This window comes from Bos taurus, chromosome 1 (assembly GCF_002263795.3).
Source record: "Bos taurus isolate L1 Dominette 01449 registration number 42190680 breed Hereford chromosome 1, ARS-UCD2.0, whole genome shotgun sequence".
Classification (NCBI taxonomy): Eukaryota; Metazoa; Chordata; class Mammalia; order Artiodactyla; family Bovidae; genus Bos; species Bos taurus.
The window spans coordinates 5,409,100-5,429,310 of NC_037328.1; the positions used below are offsets into that span (position 1 = coordinate 5,409,100).

General features: G+C 37.7%; 1 protein-coding gene across 1 annotated transcript; it reads left to right on the forward strand.

Annotated features, from left to right (window-relative positions):
• The first annotated feature begins 19,557 nt into the window (after positions 1–19,557).
• On the forward strand, positions 19,558–19,787 carry LOC132346256 (keratin-associated protein 19-3-like). The gene has a single exon (XM_059890333.1). It carries the CDS (start codon positions 19,558–19,560, stop codon positions 19,777–19,779), a length of 222 nt encoding a protein of 73 aa, XP_059746316.1. The 3' UTR covers positions 19,780–19,787.
• The last annotated feature ends 424 nt before the right edge of the window (positions 19,788–20,211 follow it).

A 20,211-nucleotide genomic window follows, 5' to 3' on the forward strand; every position in this document is an offset into this window, starting at 1 on the left:
AAAATAGGCCTGCTATTACTAATTTTGGCCTGATGATATATATAATCATAATTGATCATAGACTTTTTATTTTGCTGAAACATTTATAGAGTCTCAGACTGAACTTTTAAAATAAAATAGGGCTCAGAAACTCACACCAAAGGCTTATCACAGATTTCACCTAACAAATTTAAGTGAATTCTTCCATTTTTAAGGTCTCAAAAATTCCTTGATATTTTTGTACCTGTTATGAGATAACCTTCCTAATTCACATGATAAACTTACTGGAAACCTAAGAGTTTCCAATTTCTGGAGGAGTCAGACAGAAAGAAAATATAATTGTTTTGTTTCTAATGTATAATTTTATCAAATTATTGTCATAATTAGTTTGAGAGGAAAGTTTTCCCTACTCCAGGAATACACAAGATTTAAACCCATAATTTTTCAGATAGAAACCATAAAAGTTATAAGCATATTCGCTGGTTCATTCAGTCCTTTGTTAACTTTTGTGAAGTCATCAGGTTTTTGATTAGAATACCAGGATATATCAGAATGTTACAAACTCCATATAATTTCTAGGATATCTATATTAGTAATTATACCATACATTATACATGAGAGGATTTATTACTCTTTTGATAATATTTTTCATGTAATTTAACCAACCAAATAAGCACAATTATTTTAATATCTCTCTTTGGGATGTTTCAAGGGTCCTCTGAAGCACCCCAAAGTTAGCTAGAGGTCAAAGGAACTTCAGAAGAATTCGATTTAGGAAGTTTTGTCAAAAAAAATCAATTAAAAGGGTTTAGAACATTTGGTCAGATTTAGTCAATGTTGATGGGTGTATCATTTAGCTTGTTGACATGCCACAATGGGCGTACATCACAAGGTCTGCTGCTGCTGCTGCTGTTAAGTCACTTCAGTGAAAACTGAAGTCAACCACTTGTAAAAGAATGAAACTAGAACACTTTCTAACACCATACACAAAAATAAACTCAAAATGGATTAAAGATCTCAATGTAAGACCAGAAACTATAAAACTCCTAGAGGAGAACATAGGCAAAACACTCTCCGACATACATCACAGCAAGATCCTCTATGACCCACCTCCCAGAATATTGGAAATAAAAGCAAAAATAAACAAATTGGACCTAATTAAACTTAAAAGCTTCTGCACAACAAAGGAAACTATAAGCAAGATGAAAAGACAGCCTTCAGAATGGGAGAAAATAATAGCAAATGAAGCAACTGACAAACAACTAATCTCAAAAATATACAAGCAACTCCTGCAGCTCAATTCCAGAAAAATAAACAACCCAATCAAAAAATGGGCCAAAGAACTAAATAGACATTTCTCCAAAGAAGACATATAGATGGCTAACAAACACATGAAAAGATGCTCAACATCACTCATTATCAGAGAAATGCAAATCAAAACCACAATGAGGTATCATGTCACGCCAGTCAGAATGGCTGTGATCCAAAAATCTACAAGCAATAAATGCTGGAGAGGGTGTGGAGAAAAGGGAACCCTCTTACACTGTTGGTGGGAATGCAAACTAGGACAACCACTATGGAGAACAGTGTGGAGATTCCTTAAAAAATTGGAAATAGAACTGCCTTATGACCCAGCAATCCCACTACTGGGCATATACAGTGAGGAAACCAGAATTGAAAGAGACACAAGTATCCCAATGTTCATTGCAGCACTGTTTATAATAGCCAGGACATAGAAGCAACCTAGGTGTCCATCAGCAGATGAATGGATAAGAAAGCAGTGGTACATATACACAATGGAGTATTACTCAGCCATTAAAAAGAATACATTTGAATCAGTTCTAATGAGGTGGATGAAACTGGAGCCTATTATACAGAGTGAAGTAAGCCAGAAGGACAAACACCAATACAGTATACTAACGCACGTATATGGAATTTAGAAAGATGGTAACAACAACCCTGTGTACGAGACAGCAAAAGAGACACAGATGTATAGAACAGTCTTTTGGACTCTGTGGGTGAGGGTGGGATGATTTGAGAGAATGGCATTGAAACACGTATAATATCATATAAGAAATGAATTGCCAGTCCAGGTTCGATGCAGGATACAGGATGCTCGGGGCTGGTGCACTGGGATGACCCAGAGGGATGGTACAGAGAGGGAGATGGAAGGGGGTTTCAGGATGGGGAACACGTGTATACCCATGGCAGATTCATATGGATGTATGGCAAAACCAATACAATATTGTAAAGTAATTAGCTTCCAATTAAAATAAATAAATTTATATTAAAAAATAAAAAATTAAAATAAATTTAAAAAATAAAATAAAATACACACATATACCTGGCAGTCCTTATCAGATACTCCCTTAAATACAAGTATACAGTCTCTGAAAACCTCTTATAAAGACACAAAACTTGAGATCCAAGTATTAACATAGTAAATGAAAATATCCCAGATCTTCAAAGATTTTAAAGAGAAGAAAGGAAACCAGGTTGAAAGAAGAAGGGGGAGGAGGCAGGAGAGGGGGGCAAAAGGAGTGGCCTTACATACATCGCCTGTCACCTGCAGATACCCAGGCATTATGGGACTTTACCTTGGGCCTCCAGAGAAGGGAGGGCTGGAACTCAGCCCTACCAGAAACCAGACCAGAACAGAACCAGAATTCGAGTTCTCTGCCAAAACGAGGTGATCAGTCTCCAATCCTCAGCTCATGTTGAGGCCCTTCTACCAGATTCCTGCATCCAGGACCGGGGGACAAGAAAAAAGGGGAAGGATGGGAAGGGTTACAGAGAGGAAAGAGAGAGGGAAGGGGAAGGGAGGTCAATAAAGTCCCTTGTTCCTTACCCAGTCGGGGCATTCCGGCCAATTGTCTGGGTCAGGAGGAGACCAGGGTCGAAAGGGTCCCAGTTGCAGCCACTGGGTCTGGTCCTTTGGTGGGCAAGCTGGTCCCTGAGTACCCTGAGTGGTCAGCATGTCAATCGCAGCAGAGTCCCCGCCAGAGTCGCCACTTATTGCAGGAATGGGGACCCCTTCCAGGGCCTGAAACTAGGCTCTTGTCTGACACTCAGAAATGAATTGTCTGAGGAGACACATGTGCTGACAAAGCAAGAGATTTTATTGGGAAAGGGCACTGGGTGGAGAGCAGTAAGGTAAGAGAACCCAGGAGAACTGCTCTGCACCTGGTTTTATGGTGATGGGAGTAATTTCCCGGTTGTCTTTAGCCAATCATTCTGACTCAGAGTACTTTCTGGTGGTGCAAGTGGTGCTGCATCATGTTCAGCCAAGATGGATGCCAGAGAGAAGGATTCTGGGAGGTGGTCGGACATGTGGTGTCTCCTTTTGACCTTTCCTGAACTCTTCCAGTTGGGGGTGATTTATTAGTTCTCAGTTCCTTACCAGGACCTCCTGTCATAAAACAACTCATGAAATGGTGTCTATGATGCCTGGCCAGGTGGGTGGTTTCAGTCAGAGTGCTTCCCCTAAGGGCATGGACTTGGATTCAGTTCAGTTCAGTTCCTCAGTCGTGTCCTACTCTTTGTGACCCCATGAATCGCAGCACGCCAGGCCTCCCTGTCCATCACCAACTCCTGGAGTTCACTCAAACTCACATCCATCGAGTCAGTGATGCCATCCAGCCATCTAGCCCTCTGTCGTCCCCTTCTCCTCCTGCCCCCAAATCCCTCCCAGCATCAGGGTCTTTACCAATGAATCAACTCTTTACATGAAGTGGCCAAAGTATTGGTGTTTCAGCTTTAGCATCAAGCCATCCAATGAACACCCAGGACTGATGTCCTTCAGAATGAACTGGTTGGATCTCCTTGCAGTCCAAGGGACTCTCAAGAGTCTTCTCCAACATCACAGTTCAAAGGCATCAATTCTTCGGCGCTCAGCTTTCTTCACAGTCCAACTCTCACATCCATACATGACTATAGGAAAAACCATAGTCTTGACTAGACGGACCTTTGATGGCAAAGTAATGTCTCTGCTTTTGAATATGCTATCTAGGTTGGTCATAACTTTCCTTCAAAGGAGTAAGCGTTTTTTAATTTCATGGCTGTAGTCACCATCTCCAGTGATTTTGGAGACCAAAAAATAAAGTCTGACACTGTTTCCCCATCTATTTCCCATGAAGTGGTGGGACCAGATGCCATGATCTTCGTTTTCTGAATGTTGAGCTTTAATCCAACTTTTTCACTCTCCGCTTTCACCTTCATCAAGAGGCTCTTTAGTACCTCTTCACTTTCTGCCATAAGGGTGGTGTCATCTGCATACCTGAGGTTATTGATATTTCTCCCAGCAATCTTGATTCCAGCTTGTGCTTCTTCCAGCCCAGCGTTTCTCATGATGTACTCTGCATATAAGTTAAATAAGCAGGATGACAATATACAGCCTTGACCTACTCCTTTTCCTATTTGGAACCAGTCTGTTGTTCCATGTCCAGTTCTAACTGTTGCTTCCTGACCTGCGTATAGGTTTCTCAACAGGCAGGTCAGGGGTTCTGGTATTCCCATCTCTTGAAGAATTTTCCACAGTTTATTGCGATTCACACAGTCAAAGGCTTTGGCATAGTCAATAAAGTAGAAATAGATGTTTTTCTGGAACTCTCTTGCTTTTTCCATGATCCAGTGTATGTTGGCAATTTGATCTCTGGTTCCTCTGCCTTTTCTAAAACCAGCTTGAACATCATGAAGTTCACAGTTCACATATTGCTGAAGCCTGGCCTAGAGAATTTTGAGCATTACTTTACTAGCGTGTGAGATGAGTGCAATTGTGCGGTAGTTTGTGCATTCTTTGGCATTACCTTTCTTTTGTGTTGGAATGAAAACTGACCTTTTCCAGTCTTGTGGCCACTGGTGAGTTTTCCAAATTTGCTGGCATATTGAGTGTAGCACTTTCACAGCATCATCTTTCAGGATTTGAAAGAACTCAACTGGAATTCCATAACCTCCACTAGCTTTGTTTGTAGTGATGCTTTCTAAGGCCCACTTGACTCTTCATTCCAGGATGTCTGGCTCTAGGTTAGTGATCACACCATCATGATCATCTGGGTCATGAAGATCTTTTTTGTACAGTTCTTCTGTGTATTCTTGCCACCTTTATCAAGCCCCATCTTTGCATGGAATGTTCCCTTGATATCTCAAATTTTTTGAAGAGATCTCTAGTCTTTCCCATTCTGTTGTTTTCCTCTATTTTTTTGCATGGATTGCTAAGGAAGGCTTTCTTATCTCTCTTTGCTATTCTTTGGAATTCTGCATTCAGATGCTTATATCTTTCCTTTTCTCTTTTACTTGTCACTTCTCTTCTTTTCACAACTATTTGTAAGGCCTCCTCAGACAGCCATTTTGCTTTTTTGCATTTCTTTTTCTTGGGGATGGTCTTGATCCCTGTCTCCTGTACAATGTCACTAACCTCTGTCCATAGTTGATCAGGCACTCTATCAGATCTAGTCCCTTAAATCTATTTCTCACTTCCACCATATAGTCATAAGGGATTTGCTTTAGGTAATACCTGAGTGGTCTAGTGGTTTCCCTACTTTCTTCAATTAAGTCTGAATTTGGCAACAAGGAGTTCATGATCTGAGCCACAGTCAGCTCCCTGTCTTGTTTTTGCTGACTGTATAGAGCTTCTCCATCTTTGTCTGCAAAGAATATGATCAATCTGATTTCAGTGTTGACTGTCTGGTGATGTCCATGTGTAGAGTCTTCTCTTGTGTTGTTGGAAGAGGGTGTTTGCTATGACCAGTGTGTTCTCTTGGCAAAACTCTATTAGCCTTTGCCCTGCTTCATTCCATACTCCAATGCCAAATTTGCCTGTTACCCCAAGTATTTCTTGGCTTCCTACTTTTGCATTCCAGCCCCCTATAATGAAAAGGACATCTTTTTGGGGTTTTAGTTCTAAAAGGTCTTGTAGGTCTTCATAGAACCTTTCAAGTTCAGCTTCTTCAGCATTATTGGTTGGGGCATAGGCTTGGATTACTGTGATATTGAATGGTTTGCCTTGGAAATGAACAGAGATCATTCTGTTGTTTTTGAGATTGCATCCAAGTACTGCATTTTGGACTCTTTTGTTGACCATGATGGCTACTCCATTTCTTCTAAGGCATTCCTGTCCAGAGTAGTATATAGTGGTCATCTGAGTTAAATTCACCCATTCCAGTCCATTTTAGTTCTCTGATTCCTAGAATGTCAATGTTCACTCTTGCCATCTCCTGTTTGACCACTTCCAATTTGCCGTGATTCATGGACCTAGCATTCCAGTTTCCTATGCAAAATAGATTTGGGTTACTGTGATATTGAATGGTTTGCCTTGGAAATGAACAGAGATTATTCTGTTGTTTTTGAGATTACACCCCAGTACAGCATTTTGGACTCTTTTGTTACTATGAGGACTATTCCATTTCTTCTAATGAGTTCTTGTCACTAGTAGTAGATATAATGGCCATCTGAGTTAAATTGCCCATTTTGGTCCACTTTAGGTCACTGATTTCTAAAACGTCAATGTGTACTCTTGCCATCTCTCTTGACCACTTCCAATTTACCATGATTTTTAATTATATATTTACATATTATTATTTTCTTTGAAATTACACAAATAAATCATGCCAGATTTTAAAATGCTCATTTTTGAGCATTTTAAAAATTTTGTAAAATCTATTGGATTTTATCTTATGTGACCATAGCTATTTTCACTGGAAGTAACATAAACTAGCCCCCATCACACTCAACCTAGTGTATACTGAATCATTCATGGGATTCTTAACTTTGTTAGATTATTTGTCATCATTTGACTTCAAAATGACTCATTGAGAAAAATATAATTTTTGCCAATTATTTTCTTTTTCAGAATAAAAATAAAAAATAAAGCTGATAAAGGAGAAAACAGGATTTGACAGTAAGATTAATTAGTCCTTTGAGTTAAATATTCCTTTAAAACCTGAAAGTCATTTCAGTCCACAATTCACCTTAAAGAATTATCAAAAGTTTTGCCATATAAAATTTACTTTTTCATTAATTCATCAAACATTTTTGCTTGGAAAACAATAAACAAATCCAATTAGGAAAATGCATTATCAAAAATGTTATAAAAACAATAACTCAAAAGATATTCATGAAAAGTTCCCTAGTTTATTAGGGGTTAGGATTTTGAACTTTTACTGCCATGGCCAGATTCAATCTCTGGTTGCAAAACTGGTAACCCACAAGCCACAGAGCAGGCCAAATATATATATATATTTACACCTTCTTGTACATTGAAGCATCATTTTTACAATAGCCAAATACGGCATCAACCTAAAATAAAAATGGAAAAATGAATGGATAAAGAAACTGTTATATACATATAAAGTGAAACATTACACAGTCATAAAAAAACGTTCTACTTGTAACAACATAGATGGACTTTGAAGGCATTATGTGAATTGAAATAGGTAAGACAAAGAAAGACAAATATCATATGATTCCACTTATGTGTGGAATTAAAAAACAAAAGCAAAAACAAAAATCTGAGCTCATAGATACAGAGAACAGATTGCTGGTTGGCAGAGGCAGGAGTGAGGGATGGGTAAAATAGGTGAAAGTGGTCAGAAGTTACAAACTTCCAGTTACAAAACAGATGTCATGGGGATACTATTGTACATTTGAAAGTTATTAAGACAGCAAGTCCTAATAGTTTTTAACACAGGAAAAAATGTAACTCCTGTGTGGTGATGAATTTAACTAGGCTTATTATGATGATCTCTTTGTAACGTATGCAAATACTGAATCATTACATTGTACATCTGAAACAACGATAATATGCCATTCATATCTCAATAAAAATGCAAGTGGATAAGAGCAAAAGACCTAGCTGATGCTAGGGTGGCTCGGAATGAATGCTGAGTGAGATTTAAAGAGAGATTTCATGGAAGAATGACACATGGATCATGATGAACAGAAGAGAAGAAAGACAATGACGGTAAAGTATAGAGCCAGGATCATCTGCACTTGTAGACCATATTTTGGGTATTGTCCATTCTGGAAAAGAGGGATATGGTGTGAGGAAATATTTTATAATGGTTTTCAGACTGTGAAATGGTTTTCACAGTTATGAAAGTTAATTTTTTCCCTTAGAAAGATCCATGCCACTCCTGAGATAAATTTTACTATATTTATAAACGGAAAGGATGCTTTGTATGCCATATGTAAAATCAAAATATTTTTCATCTGTGTATATATATATATTATATATATTTACATTATATGTACATTTTGATTTTGTTTATTATAGTTATATATTATATACATGCAAATGGGAAATAAGTTATTTGAAGAACTTTATACATTCAAATTTAAAAATTTTGATCATTGTATTTAAATCTAGATGGAATTAATACATGACTATCCAAAGAGTGCTATGAAAATGAGAAATGAGAAAAAAATTTATGTGAAAACACTATCAAATATGAATGATGCAATATGCTTAGTAATGAAGAATTCTATTCAGGAAATTTTTACTTTGTGACTGTGCCGACTAAATTTGTGACTTTGACCACAAATTTTTTTTCTCTAACTAAAAAAGAATGCAATGAGTTCAAAGACCTTTTAGTCAGACAGTTATGCAACCTCAAGAAATTTAATGAGTGTGTGCCTCTCCTTGTGTCAACGAACTGATTAACAATTTGCCTCCGGTAAATGCATAATTTCAAATGATACAAGGGAATGACCGTGTGTTTTACCACGTGTTCTGACCAGGGTATATAAGCATCCCTCCGCACGAGCTGACACCCACACTCAGGACCTGGTCTCGATCAGCAAACCGGACTCCCCACCCCTGACACCATGAGCCATTACAGTAACCACTACGGCGGCCTGGGCTACAGCTACGGAGGCTTTGGCGGCCTGGGCTTTGGCCGTGGCTGTGGATTCGGCAGCTTCCGCACGCGGGGCTTTGGCTCTGGCTCTGGCTTCGGCTTTGGCTCTGGCTTCGGAGGCTAGGGATGTGGCTCTGGTTTCAGAAGCTTTGGCTCTGGCTGCTGTTACAGTCCACTGTTCTTTAGAAGATGTGTTTTCTCCAGCTTTTTCTAATCGCTGGCTCTAGTAACCCAACACCTGCTGCCAAGAATGGATTTGAAACAATGTTATGCAGTTGAAGAACTGAAATTTTCCTAGGCCTATATACACCCAAACTTTAAGAATTTCAGAGAATTTATTATTTATGTATTAGTTATAAGCATGTCTATCTCATGTTTCCTGGCCTTTGTTAGCTTGGGCACTGAAGGATGACCGATGTTGACAACCAATAAATTATCTAATTGGAAATACAAAATATGGATCTTTGGGGTTCATTTAACTCAGTATGTATACATACCTGTGTATAATTTTCTTATTTGTCAATCATAAATACAAGAATTTTCTCCTTTAATATTTTTATAAAACAGGACATGTTATATATATACCTGTTGATAGTTGGTAGTGTTCTGTTTCGGAGAAGGCAACGGCACCCCACTCCAGTACTCTTGCCTGGAAAATCCCATGGACAGAGGAGCCTTGGTAGGCTGCAGTCCATGGGGTCACGAAGAGTCGGACACGACTGAGCAACTTCACTTCCGCTTTTCACTTTCATGCATTGGAGAAGGAAATGGCAACCCACTCCAGTGTTCTTGCCTGGAGAATCCCAGGGACAGAGGAGCCTGGTGGGCTGCCGTCTATGGGGTCACACAGAGTCGGACACGACTGAAGCAACTAAGTGGCAGCAGCAGCAGTGTTCTGTTTTATTAAACCTGTAGTCAGAGCATACTTGCATTTCACAAATCTTAAAATCCATATTTCTAAATTTTTAGGAAGGATAAGCTCTGTTTTTCTGTGAATCTATTAATTATAAAGTATTATAATATTGTCCTATATTCATCATTTTCTGCTGGCATCTAGTGTGTTACGTATGTAAGATAAGCCTGCGTAAAATGATCTAAAAGTCATTAAGAAACTGGATAGTAAAAATATGAACTTTGGCCACTCAACTTACTCATCTCATGCTCTTAAATCATCTTCATAAACATCACTGCATTGAAGTATTTGTAATTCAGTAAGAATTCATTGGAAAAAACCCTGATGCTAGGAAAGATGAGGGCAGGAGGAGAAGGTGGCAGCAGAGAACAGGGTGATTGTCTGGCGTCACCAGCTCAGTGGACATGAGTTTGAGGAAACTGTGGAGATAGAGAAGGACAGGGAATCCTGGCCTACTTCAGTTCATGGGGTCACAAAGAAACGGACATGTTTTAGTGACAACGGGAACACAAACAAAAACACGAAACCCACAGAAATATTATCAAGGAGCAAAAAGTTGTTTATCTAGAACTGATCAAAATTTCCATTTGATAATTTTCTTAAAAGTTATATAAAGAGGAATGCAAATAAAAAACTATTCTTTCAAAAACAATCATTTCATTGCAATATAAGAAATGAGGAGTAGGTAAAATTCCAGATTTTCTAAATTGTTTTCCTAAAACTTCATGTTATTTTCAAGTAAAGATATAAACCAAAGAGTATTTGGTATAAATTGGGCAAATATACTTTTAAAAAGGGCTTTCTGGGTGGCTCTGTGCTAGTGAATTACTTGCCAAGGCACGAGATGTGGGTTAGATGCTTGGGTCAGGAAGATCCCCTTGAGGTGGGCAACTCACTATAATATTCTTGTTGGGAAAATGCCTTGGAGAGCTATGCCTGGTCGGTTACGGTCCATGGGGTCACAAAGATGTCAGAGATGACTGAAGCGACCAAGTCTGCACGCATGCAATCAGGTAATGGTTCCTAGTATATGGACAAGCCCTGCTGTTGCTGTTTAGTCCCTCAGTCATGTCTGACCCTTTCTGACCCCATGGACTGCAGCACATCAGGCTTCCCTGTCCTTCACCCTTTCCTGGAGCTTGCTCAAACTCATGTCCATTGAGTCGGTGATGCCATTCAACCATCTCATCCTCTGTCAAACACTTCTCTTCCTTCCTTCAATCTTTCCCAGCATCAAGGTCTTTTCTAAGGAATCAGTTCTTTGCATCACATGGCCACAGTATTGGAACTTCAGCTTCAACATCAGTCATTTCAATGATTACTCAGGACCGATTTCCTTTAGGTTTGATTGCCTTGCAGTCCAAGGGAATCCTAAGAGTCTCTCCACTACCACAGTACAAAAGCATCAATTCTTCAGCTCTCAGCCTTCTTTATGGTACAACTCACGCATCCATACATGACTGCTGGAAAAACCGTAACTTTGACTATATGGACTTTGTCGGGAAAGTAATGTCGCTGATTTTTAATATGCTGTCTAGGTTGGTTTAATATGCTGTCTAGCTTTTCTTCCAAGGAGCAGATGTCTTTTAATTTCATGGCTGCAGTCACCATCTTCAGTGATTTTGGAGCCCAAGAAAATATAGACTCACTCTTTCCATTGTTTTCCAATCTATTTGTCATGAAGTGATGGGACCAGATGCCATGGTTTTGGTTTCATAAATGTTGAGTTTTAAGTCAGCTTTTTCACTATCCTCTTTCACTTTCATCAAAAGGCTCTTTAGTTCCTCTTTGTTTTCTGCCATAAAGCTGGTGTCATCTGCATATCTGAGGTTATTGATATTTCTCCCAGCAATCTTGACTCCAGCTTGTGCTTCATCCAGCCCAGCATTTCACATGATGTACTATGCATAAAAGCTAAATTAGCAGGGTGACAATATACAGCATTGATATACTCCTTTCCCAATTTTGAACCGGTCCATGGTTCCAAGTGCGGTTTTAACTGTTGCTTCTTGCCCTGCATACAAGTTTCTCAGGAGGTAGGTAGGGTGGTTTGATATTCTCATCTCAATAAAGATTTTGCACAGTTTGTGGTGATACAGTTGGATGGCATCACTGACTCAGTGGACATGAGTTTGTGTAAACTCCTCTGGGAATTGGTGATGGACAGGAAGGACTGGGCATGCTGCAGCCAACGGGGTCACAAAGAGTTTGACACAACTGAGTGATTGAACTGACCTGACCGACACAGTCAAAGGTTTTAGCGCAGTAAATGAAGCAGATGTAGATATTTTTCTGGAATGCTCTTGCTTTTTCGATGATTCAACAATTCTTAGCAATTTGATTTCTGGTTCCTCTGTAATTTCTGAAGCCAGCTTGAACATCTGGAAGTTCTTGGTTAATGTATTGTTGAAGTCTGGCTTGGAGAATTTTGAGCATTAATTTGCTAGGATGTGAGATAAGTGCAATTGTGTAGTAGTTTGAACATTCTTTGGCATTTTCTTTCTTTGGGACTGGAATAAAAACTGACCTTTTCCTGTCCTGTGGCCATTGCTGAGTTTTCCAAATCTGCTGGCCATCTCTGGGTTGCACAGAGTCCCACATGACTGAAGTGACTTAGCAGCAGCAGCAGCAGCAGCAGCTGGCATATTGAGTGCAGCACTTTAACAGCACCGTCTTTTAGGATTTAAAATAACTCAGCTGGAATTCCATCACTTCCACTGACTGGGAATGAATGGTGAGTGAGATTTAAAGAGAGGTTTCAGAGAAGAAGGATACGTGGATCGTAAAGAATAATAGAGAAGAAAGATAGTAACTATAAAGCATAGAGTCACGATCATCGGCATTTTAGACCATATTTGGGTATTGTCCATTCTGAAAAAGAAGATTATCATGTGAGGCAATACTTTATAGTGGTTTTCAGACTGGTTATGCAACTGAGTTTTTTCCCTTGGAAAGTTCCTTGCCACTTCTGGGAGCAATTTTACTATATTTATAAACAAAAAGGATGCTTTGTATGCCATATGCCAAATCAAAATAGTTTTCTTGTGTGTGTATGCATATATATTATATATATGTATGCTCTATGTACACATAATATTTGTATATTAAATGTATATATTATGGATATGCAAATAGGAAACACATTTGACATTTATTTGAAGAATTTTATATATTTTGTAGATTTAAATTTAAAAATGTTGATCATTGTACTTAAATCTAAGTGGAATTAATACACAACAATCCAAAGAATGCTATGAAAATGAGAAATGAGGGATTATTTTATGAGAAAATTCTGTCAAATATGCTTAGTAAGGAAGAATTCTATTCAGGAAATTTTTACTTTGTGACTTTGATGACACAAATTTGTGACTTTGACAACAATTTTCTTTTTCTCTAATTAAAAAAGAATGCAATGAGTTCAAGGACCTTTTAGTCAGGCAGTTTTGCGACCTCAAGCAATTTAATGAGTGTGTGCCTCTCCTTGTGTCAACAAACTGATTAACAACTTGCCTCCAGTAAATGCGTAATTTCAAATGATACAAGGGAATGACCGTGTGTTTTACCACGTGTTGTGACCAGTAATATATAAGCATCCCTCCGCACGAGCTGACACCCACACTCAGGACCTGGTCTCGATCAGCAAACCGGACTCCCCACCCCTGACACCATGAGCCATTACAGCAACCACTACGGCGGCCTGGGCTACGGCCACGGAGGCTTTGGCGGCCTGGGCTTTGGCCGTGGCTGTGGATTCGGCAGCTTCCGCACGCGGGGCTTTGGCTCTGGCTCTGGCTTCGGCTTTGGCTCTGGCTTCGGAGGCTAGGGATGTGGCTCTGGTTTCAGAAGCTTTGGCTCTGGCTGCTGTTACAGTCCACTGTTCTTTAGAAGATGTGGTTTCTCCAGCTGTTACTAAACGCTGGCTCTAGTAACCCAACATCTGCTGCCAAGAATGGATTTGAAACAATGTTATTCAGTTGAAGAACTGAAATTTTCCTAGGCCTATATACACCCAAACTTTAAGAATTTCAGAGAATTTATTATTTATGTATTAGTTATAAGCATGTCTATCTCATGTTTCCTGGCCTTTGTTAGCTTGGGCACTGATGGATGACTGATGTTGATGACCAATAAATTAATTAATTGGAAATGCAAAATATGGATCTTCAGGGTCATTTAATTTAGTACATATACATACCTGTATGTAATTTTTCTATTTATCGATTATAAATACAAGAATTTTCTCCTTAAATAGTTTTATAAAAACAAATCTTGTTAGATATAACTGTGGGTAGCGTTCTATTTTATTAAAACTCTGGTCAGAGCCCACTTCCATTTCACAAATCTTAAAATCCATATTTCTAAATTTTTAGAAAAAATAAGCTCTGTTTTTCTGTGAATCTATTAAATATAATTAGTGTTATAATGTTGTCCTGTATTCATCATCATCCTTTGCTTTCATCTAGTTTAAGCATGTAAGAGAAGACTGAGTAAAATGATTTAAAAGTCATTAAGTAATTGGAGAGGAAAAATATGAACTTTGTCCAGTCAACTCATCATTTCACCCTCATATCACCTGCATCATCATTACTACACTAAAGTATTTGTAATTTAGTAAGAACTCGTTGGAGAAAAAAAGATGTGGGCAGGAGGAGAAGGTGGCAGCAGAGAATAAGGTGATTGGCATCACCAGCTCAATGGATATGTGTTTGAGGGAACTGTGGAGATAGAGAACGACAGGGAATCCTGTTAAACCATAGCTTTGACTATATGGACCTTTGCTTGGAAAGTAACATCTCTGCTTTTTAATATGCAGTCTAGGTTGATCATAGCTTTCCTTCCAAGGAGCAGGTATCCTTTAATTTCATGGCTGCAGTCACCATCTTCAGTGATTTTGGAGCCCAAGAAAATAAAGTCTGTCACTGTTTTCATTGTTTTCCCATCTATTTTCCATGAAGTGATGGGACTGGATGCCATATTTTTAGTTTTTTGAATGTTGAGCTTTAAGACAGCTTTTTCACTATCCTCTTTCACTTTCATCAAAAGGCTCTTTAAGTCCTCTTTGCTTTCTGTCATAAAAGTGGTGTTATCTGCATATATGAGGTTATTGATATTTATCCCAGAAATCTTGATTCTGGCTTGTGCCTCATCTAGCCCAGCATTTCACGTGATGTACTCTGTAAAAAAGCTAAATAAGCAGGGTGACAACATACAACCTTGAAGTACTCCTTTCTCAATTTTCAACCAGACCATTGTTTCAAGTGAAGTTTTAACTGTTGCTTCTTGATCTGCATATGGGTTTCTCAGGAGGCAGGAAAGGTGGTTTTGTATTCTCATCTCTTAAAGAATTTTCCACAGTTTGTTGTGATCCACACAGTCAAAAGCTTTAGTGCAGTCACTGAAGCAGAAGTAGATTTTTTTCTGGAATGCTCTTGCTTTTTCTATGGTTCAGTGATTCTTGGCAATTTGAAATCTGGATCCTCTGTATTTTCTAAATCCAGCTTGAACAACTGGAAGTTCTCAGTTTACGTATCATTGAAGTCTGGCTCGGAGAATTTTGTGAATTAATTTGCTAGCATGTGAGATGAGTACAATTGTGCAGTAGTTTGAATATTCTTTGGCATTGCCTTTCTTTGTGATTGGAATGAAAACTGACCTTTTCCAGTCCTGTGGCTGCTGCTGAGTTTTCCAAACTTGCTGATATATTGAGTGCAGTACTTTCATAGCATCGTCTTTTAGGATTTGAAATAGCTCAGCTGAAATTCCATTACCTCCAATAGCTTTGTTTGTAGTGATTCTTCCTAAGGCTCACTTGACTTTGCACTCCAAGATGGCTGACTCTATGTGAGTGACCACACCATCATGGTTATTTGGTTCATTAAGATCTTTTTTGTATAGTTCTTTCATGTATTCTTTCTACCTTTTCTTAATCTCTTCTGATTCTGTTAGATCCATCCTGTTTCTGTTCTTTATTGTGCCCATTCTTCCATGAAATAGTCACTTTAAATCTCTTATTTTCTTCAAGAGATCTCTAGTCTTTCCCACTCTATTGTTTTCCTCTATTTCTTTGCATTGTTCACTTAGGAAAGCTTTCTTATCTGTCCTTGATATTCTTTGGAACTTCACCTTCAGATGGGTATATCTTCCTTTCTTCCTTTGCCTTTAGTTTCTCTTTTCTCAGCTATTTGTAAGGCCTCCTCAGGCAACCCTCTTGCCTTTTTGCATTTCTTTTTCTTGGGGATGCTTTTGATTACCACCGCCTCTAAAATGTCATGAACCTCCGTCCATAGTTCTTTAGGCAATTTGTTTATCAGATTTAATCCCTTGAAATCTATTTGTCACTTCTGCTGTATAATCATAAGGGATTTGATTCCCTACTTTCTTCAATTTAAATCTGAACTTGGCAATAAGGTGTTCCTGATCTGAGCCACAGTCAGCTCCCAGTCTTGTTTTTGCTGACTGTATAGAGCTTCTCCATCTTTGGCTGCAAAGAATATAATCATCTGACTTCAATATTGACCGTCTGGTGATGTACATGTGTAGATTTGTCTCTTGTGTTGTTGGAAGAGGGTGTTTGTTATGGTCAATGTGTTCTTTGGCAAAATTCTACTAGCCTTTGTCCTGGTTCATTTTGTACTCTAAGACCATATTTGCCTGTTACTCGAGTTATCTCTTGACTTCCTTCTTTTGTATTCCAGTCCCCTATGATGAAAGGACATCTTCTTTTGGTGTTAGTTCTAGAAGGTCTTCTAGGTTTTCATGGAACCATTCAACTTCAGCTTCTTCGGAATTGGTGGTTGGGGTATAGACTTGGGTTACTGTGATACTGAATGGTTTGCCTTGGAAATGAACAGAGATTATTCTGTCTTTTTTGAGATTGCATCCAAGTACAACGTTTTGGACTCTTTTGTTACCATGAGGGCTATTCCACTTCTTCTAAGGGATTCTTTCCCCTAGTAGTAGATATACTGGACATCTGAATTAAATTTGCCCATTCTGGTCCATTTGAGTTTGCTGATTCCTAAAATGTCGATTGTCCACTCTTGCCATCTCCTCTTGACCACTTCCAATTTACCTTGATTTTTAATTTTATGTTTTTATATTATTATTGTCTTGTAATTACACAAATAAATCATGCCATATTTCATTTTTGAGCATTTTGTAAAAAATTGTAGAATGTATTGCATTTTATCTCACGTGAGCACAGTTTTTTTCACTGGAAATAACATAAATTAGCACGCATCACATTCAACCAATAGATTTACTAAATCATTCATGGGATGCTTAGCTTTGTTAGATTTTTTTTTATCATTTAATTTCAAAATGACTCATTGTGAAAAATATAATTTTTGCCAACTATTTTCTTTTTCAGAATAAAAATAAAGCTTGATAAAGGAGAAAACAGGATTTAACAGTAAGATTAACAAGTCCTTTGAGTTAAATATACCTTTAAAACCTGAAAATCATTTCAGTTCATAATTCACCCTAAAGGATTATCACAAGTTGTGCAATATAAAATTTATTTTTTCATTAATTCAACAAACATTCTTGCTTGGTAAAACAATAAACAAATCCAGTAGAGTAAATGCATTATTAAGAATGTTATAAAAATGGTAACTCAAAATATATTCATGGGGAGTTCCCTGGTTTCTTAGGGATTAGGATTGTGAACTTTTACTGCCTTGGCCAGATTTAATCTCTGATTGCAAAACTAATATCCCACAACCCACGCAGGAGGGCAAAAATTTAAAAAAGAACAGTTTGCACCCTCTTGTTCACTGAAGCATTATTTACAATAGCCCAGATATGGCATCAACCTAAGAGACAATAAAAATAAATGGATAAAGAAAATGTGTTTTATATATATATAAAGTGTAACATTACACAGTCTTAAATCGTTCTACTTGTAAGAACATAGATGGACTTTGAAGGCGTTACATTAAGTGAAATAAGTAAGACACAGAAAGAAATATATCGTATGATTTCACTTACATGTGGAATTAAAAAACAAAACAAAAAGTTCATAGATACACAGAACAGGTTGTTGGTTGGCAGAGCAGGAGTGAGGGGTGGGCAAAATAGATGAAACTAGTCAGAAGTTACAAACTTCCAGTTACAAAATAGATGTCATTGGATACTATATTGTATATTTGAAAGTTACTAAGACAACAAATTGAATAGTTTTTAACACAGGAAAAAATTTAACTCCTGTGTGGTGATGTATTTAACTAGACTTATTATAGCGATCACTTTGCAAGGTATGCAAATACTAAATCATTGTGTTGTACATCTGAAACTAATATAATATATGTCATTTATAACTCAATAAAAATACTATTTATAAGCCTTAAAACGAAGCCACAGTAAAAAAAATAACAAAATCATCAGTAATAATTTAAATCGTGGAAAGTGATATGGTATTAAAGACCCAAGTCCAAGATATGATTAGATCCAGAGGAGCTTAAACATGGGTTGGGTCTGCTCTCTTCACAGAGTGAGCCAAGGAACAGCAGAAGACTGGCCAACAGCTTCTAATACCTTTCTCCTGTCTCAGTCATTTCATCACTGCACATTCATTTTTGGAGATTTTCAAGAGATCAAGATTTTGAGATGCTCTGTTGAAAAAGCTGTATGATTTTAAGGGAAGACAAACTTTATTTTAAGGCTAAACTTTAATGAGTAGGTAATGGATTATGAAAAAAAATATTTGCCTATTGCCTGAGAGAAAATAAGGGACTGAGACAAACAGAATTGCTAAAGAAAATTTAAGATCAAAAATATTATGACAAAAGTAAAGACATGAGTAGAAGGATAAAATACTAATTGGAACAAGTGGATAAAAACAAAAGACATAGCTGATGCTAGCATGCCTGGGAATGAATGCTGAGTGGGATTTAAAGAGAGGTTTCCCAGAAGAAGGATACACGAATAATAAAGAAGAGAAGAGAAGCAAGATAGTAACTGAAAAGCATAGAGCCAGGATCATCTGCACTTATAGGCCATATTTTGGTTATTGTCCCTTCTGGAAAAGAGGGTTATGGTGTGAGGCAATATTTTATAATGGTTTTCAGACTGGTTATGAAAGTGAGTATTTTCCCTTGGAAAGTTCCTTGCCACTCCTGAGATAAATTTTATTAAATTTATAAACCGAAAGGATGCTTTGTATGTCATATGTAAAAACAAAATAGCTTCTTTGTGTGTATATGTATATATATTATATATATTTACATATCTGTACATATTGAATTAGAATATTATATATATATTATAGATATGCAAATGGGCAATAAAACTGACAATTATTTGAAGACTTTTATAAATTTAAAATTTTAAATTTTGATCATTGTATTTAAATCTAGGTGGAATTAATACACAACAATCCAAAAAATGCTATGAAAATGAGAAATGAGAAAAAAACTTATGAGAAAACACTATCAAATATGAATGATGCAATATGCTTAGTAATGAAGAATTCTATTCAGGAAATTTTTACTTTGTGACTATGCCAACACAAATTTGTGACTTTGACAACAAATTTTTTTTTTTTTAATTAAAAAAGAATGGAATGAGTTCAAGGAACTTTTAGTCAGGCAGTTATGCAAGGTCAAGCAATATAATGAGTGTGTGCCTCTCCTTGTATCAGCAAACATTAACAATTGGCCTCCCTTAAATGCACAGTTTGGAATGGTACAAAGGAATGGCGTCATGTATCACCATGTGTTGTGACCAGAGTATATAAGATCCTTCCGCACATGCTGACATCCATACTCGGGACCTGGTCTTGAACAGCAAACCAGACTCCCCACCCCTGACACCATGTGCCATTACAGCAACCACTATGGAGGCCTGGGCTATGGCTACGGAGGCTTTGGCGGCCTGGGCTTTGGCCGTGGCTGTGGATGTGGCAGTTTCCGCTCGCTGGGCTTTGGCTCTGGCTTCGGAGGCTACGGATGTGGCTCTGGTTTCGGAAGCTTTGGGTCTGGCTGCTGTCACCGTCCACTATTCTTTAGAAGATGTGGTTTCTCCAGCTTCTACTAAACTCTGGCTGTAATAACCCAACATCTGCTACCATGAGTGGATTTGAAACAACGTTATTCAGTTGTTTAAACTGAAATTTCCCTAGGCCTGTATACACCCAAACCTTAAGAATTAAAGAGAATTTATTACTTATTTATTAGTTATAAGCATCTCTGTCTCATGTTTCCTGGAATTTGTTAGCTTGGGCCCTAAGAAATGACTGATGTTGACGACCAATAAATTATCTAATTGGAAATACAAACTATGGCTCTTTGGGTTTCATTTAACTCAGTATGTGTATATACCTGTATGTAATTTTTCTGTTTGTCAATTAGAAATACAAGGATTATCTCCTTTAATATTTTTATAAAACAGGTCATGTTAGATATATCTTTTTATAGTTGGTAGTCATCTGTATTATTAAAACTGTAGTCAGAGCATACTTGGCATTTC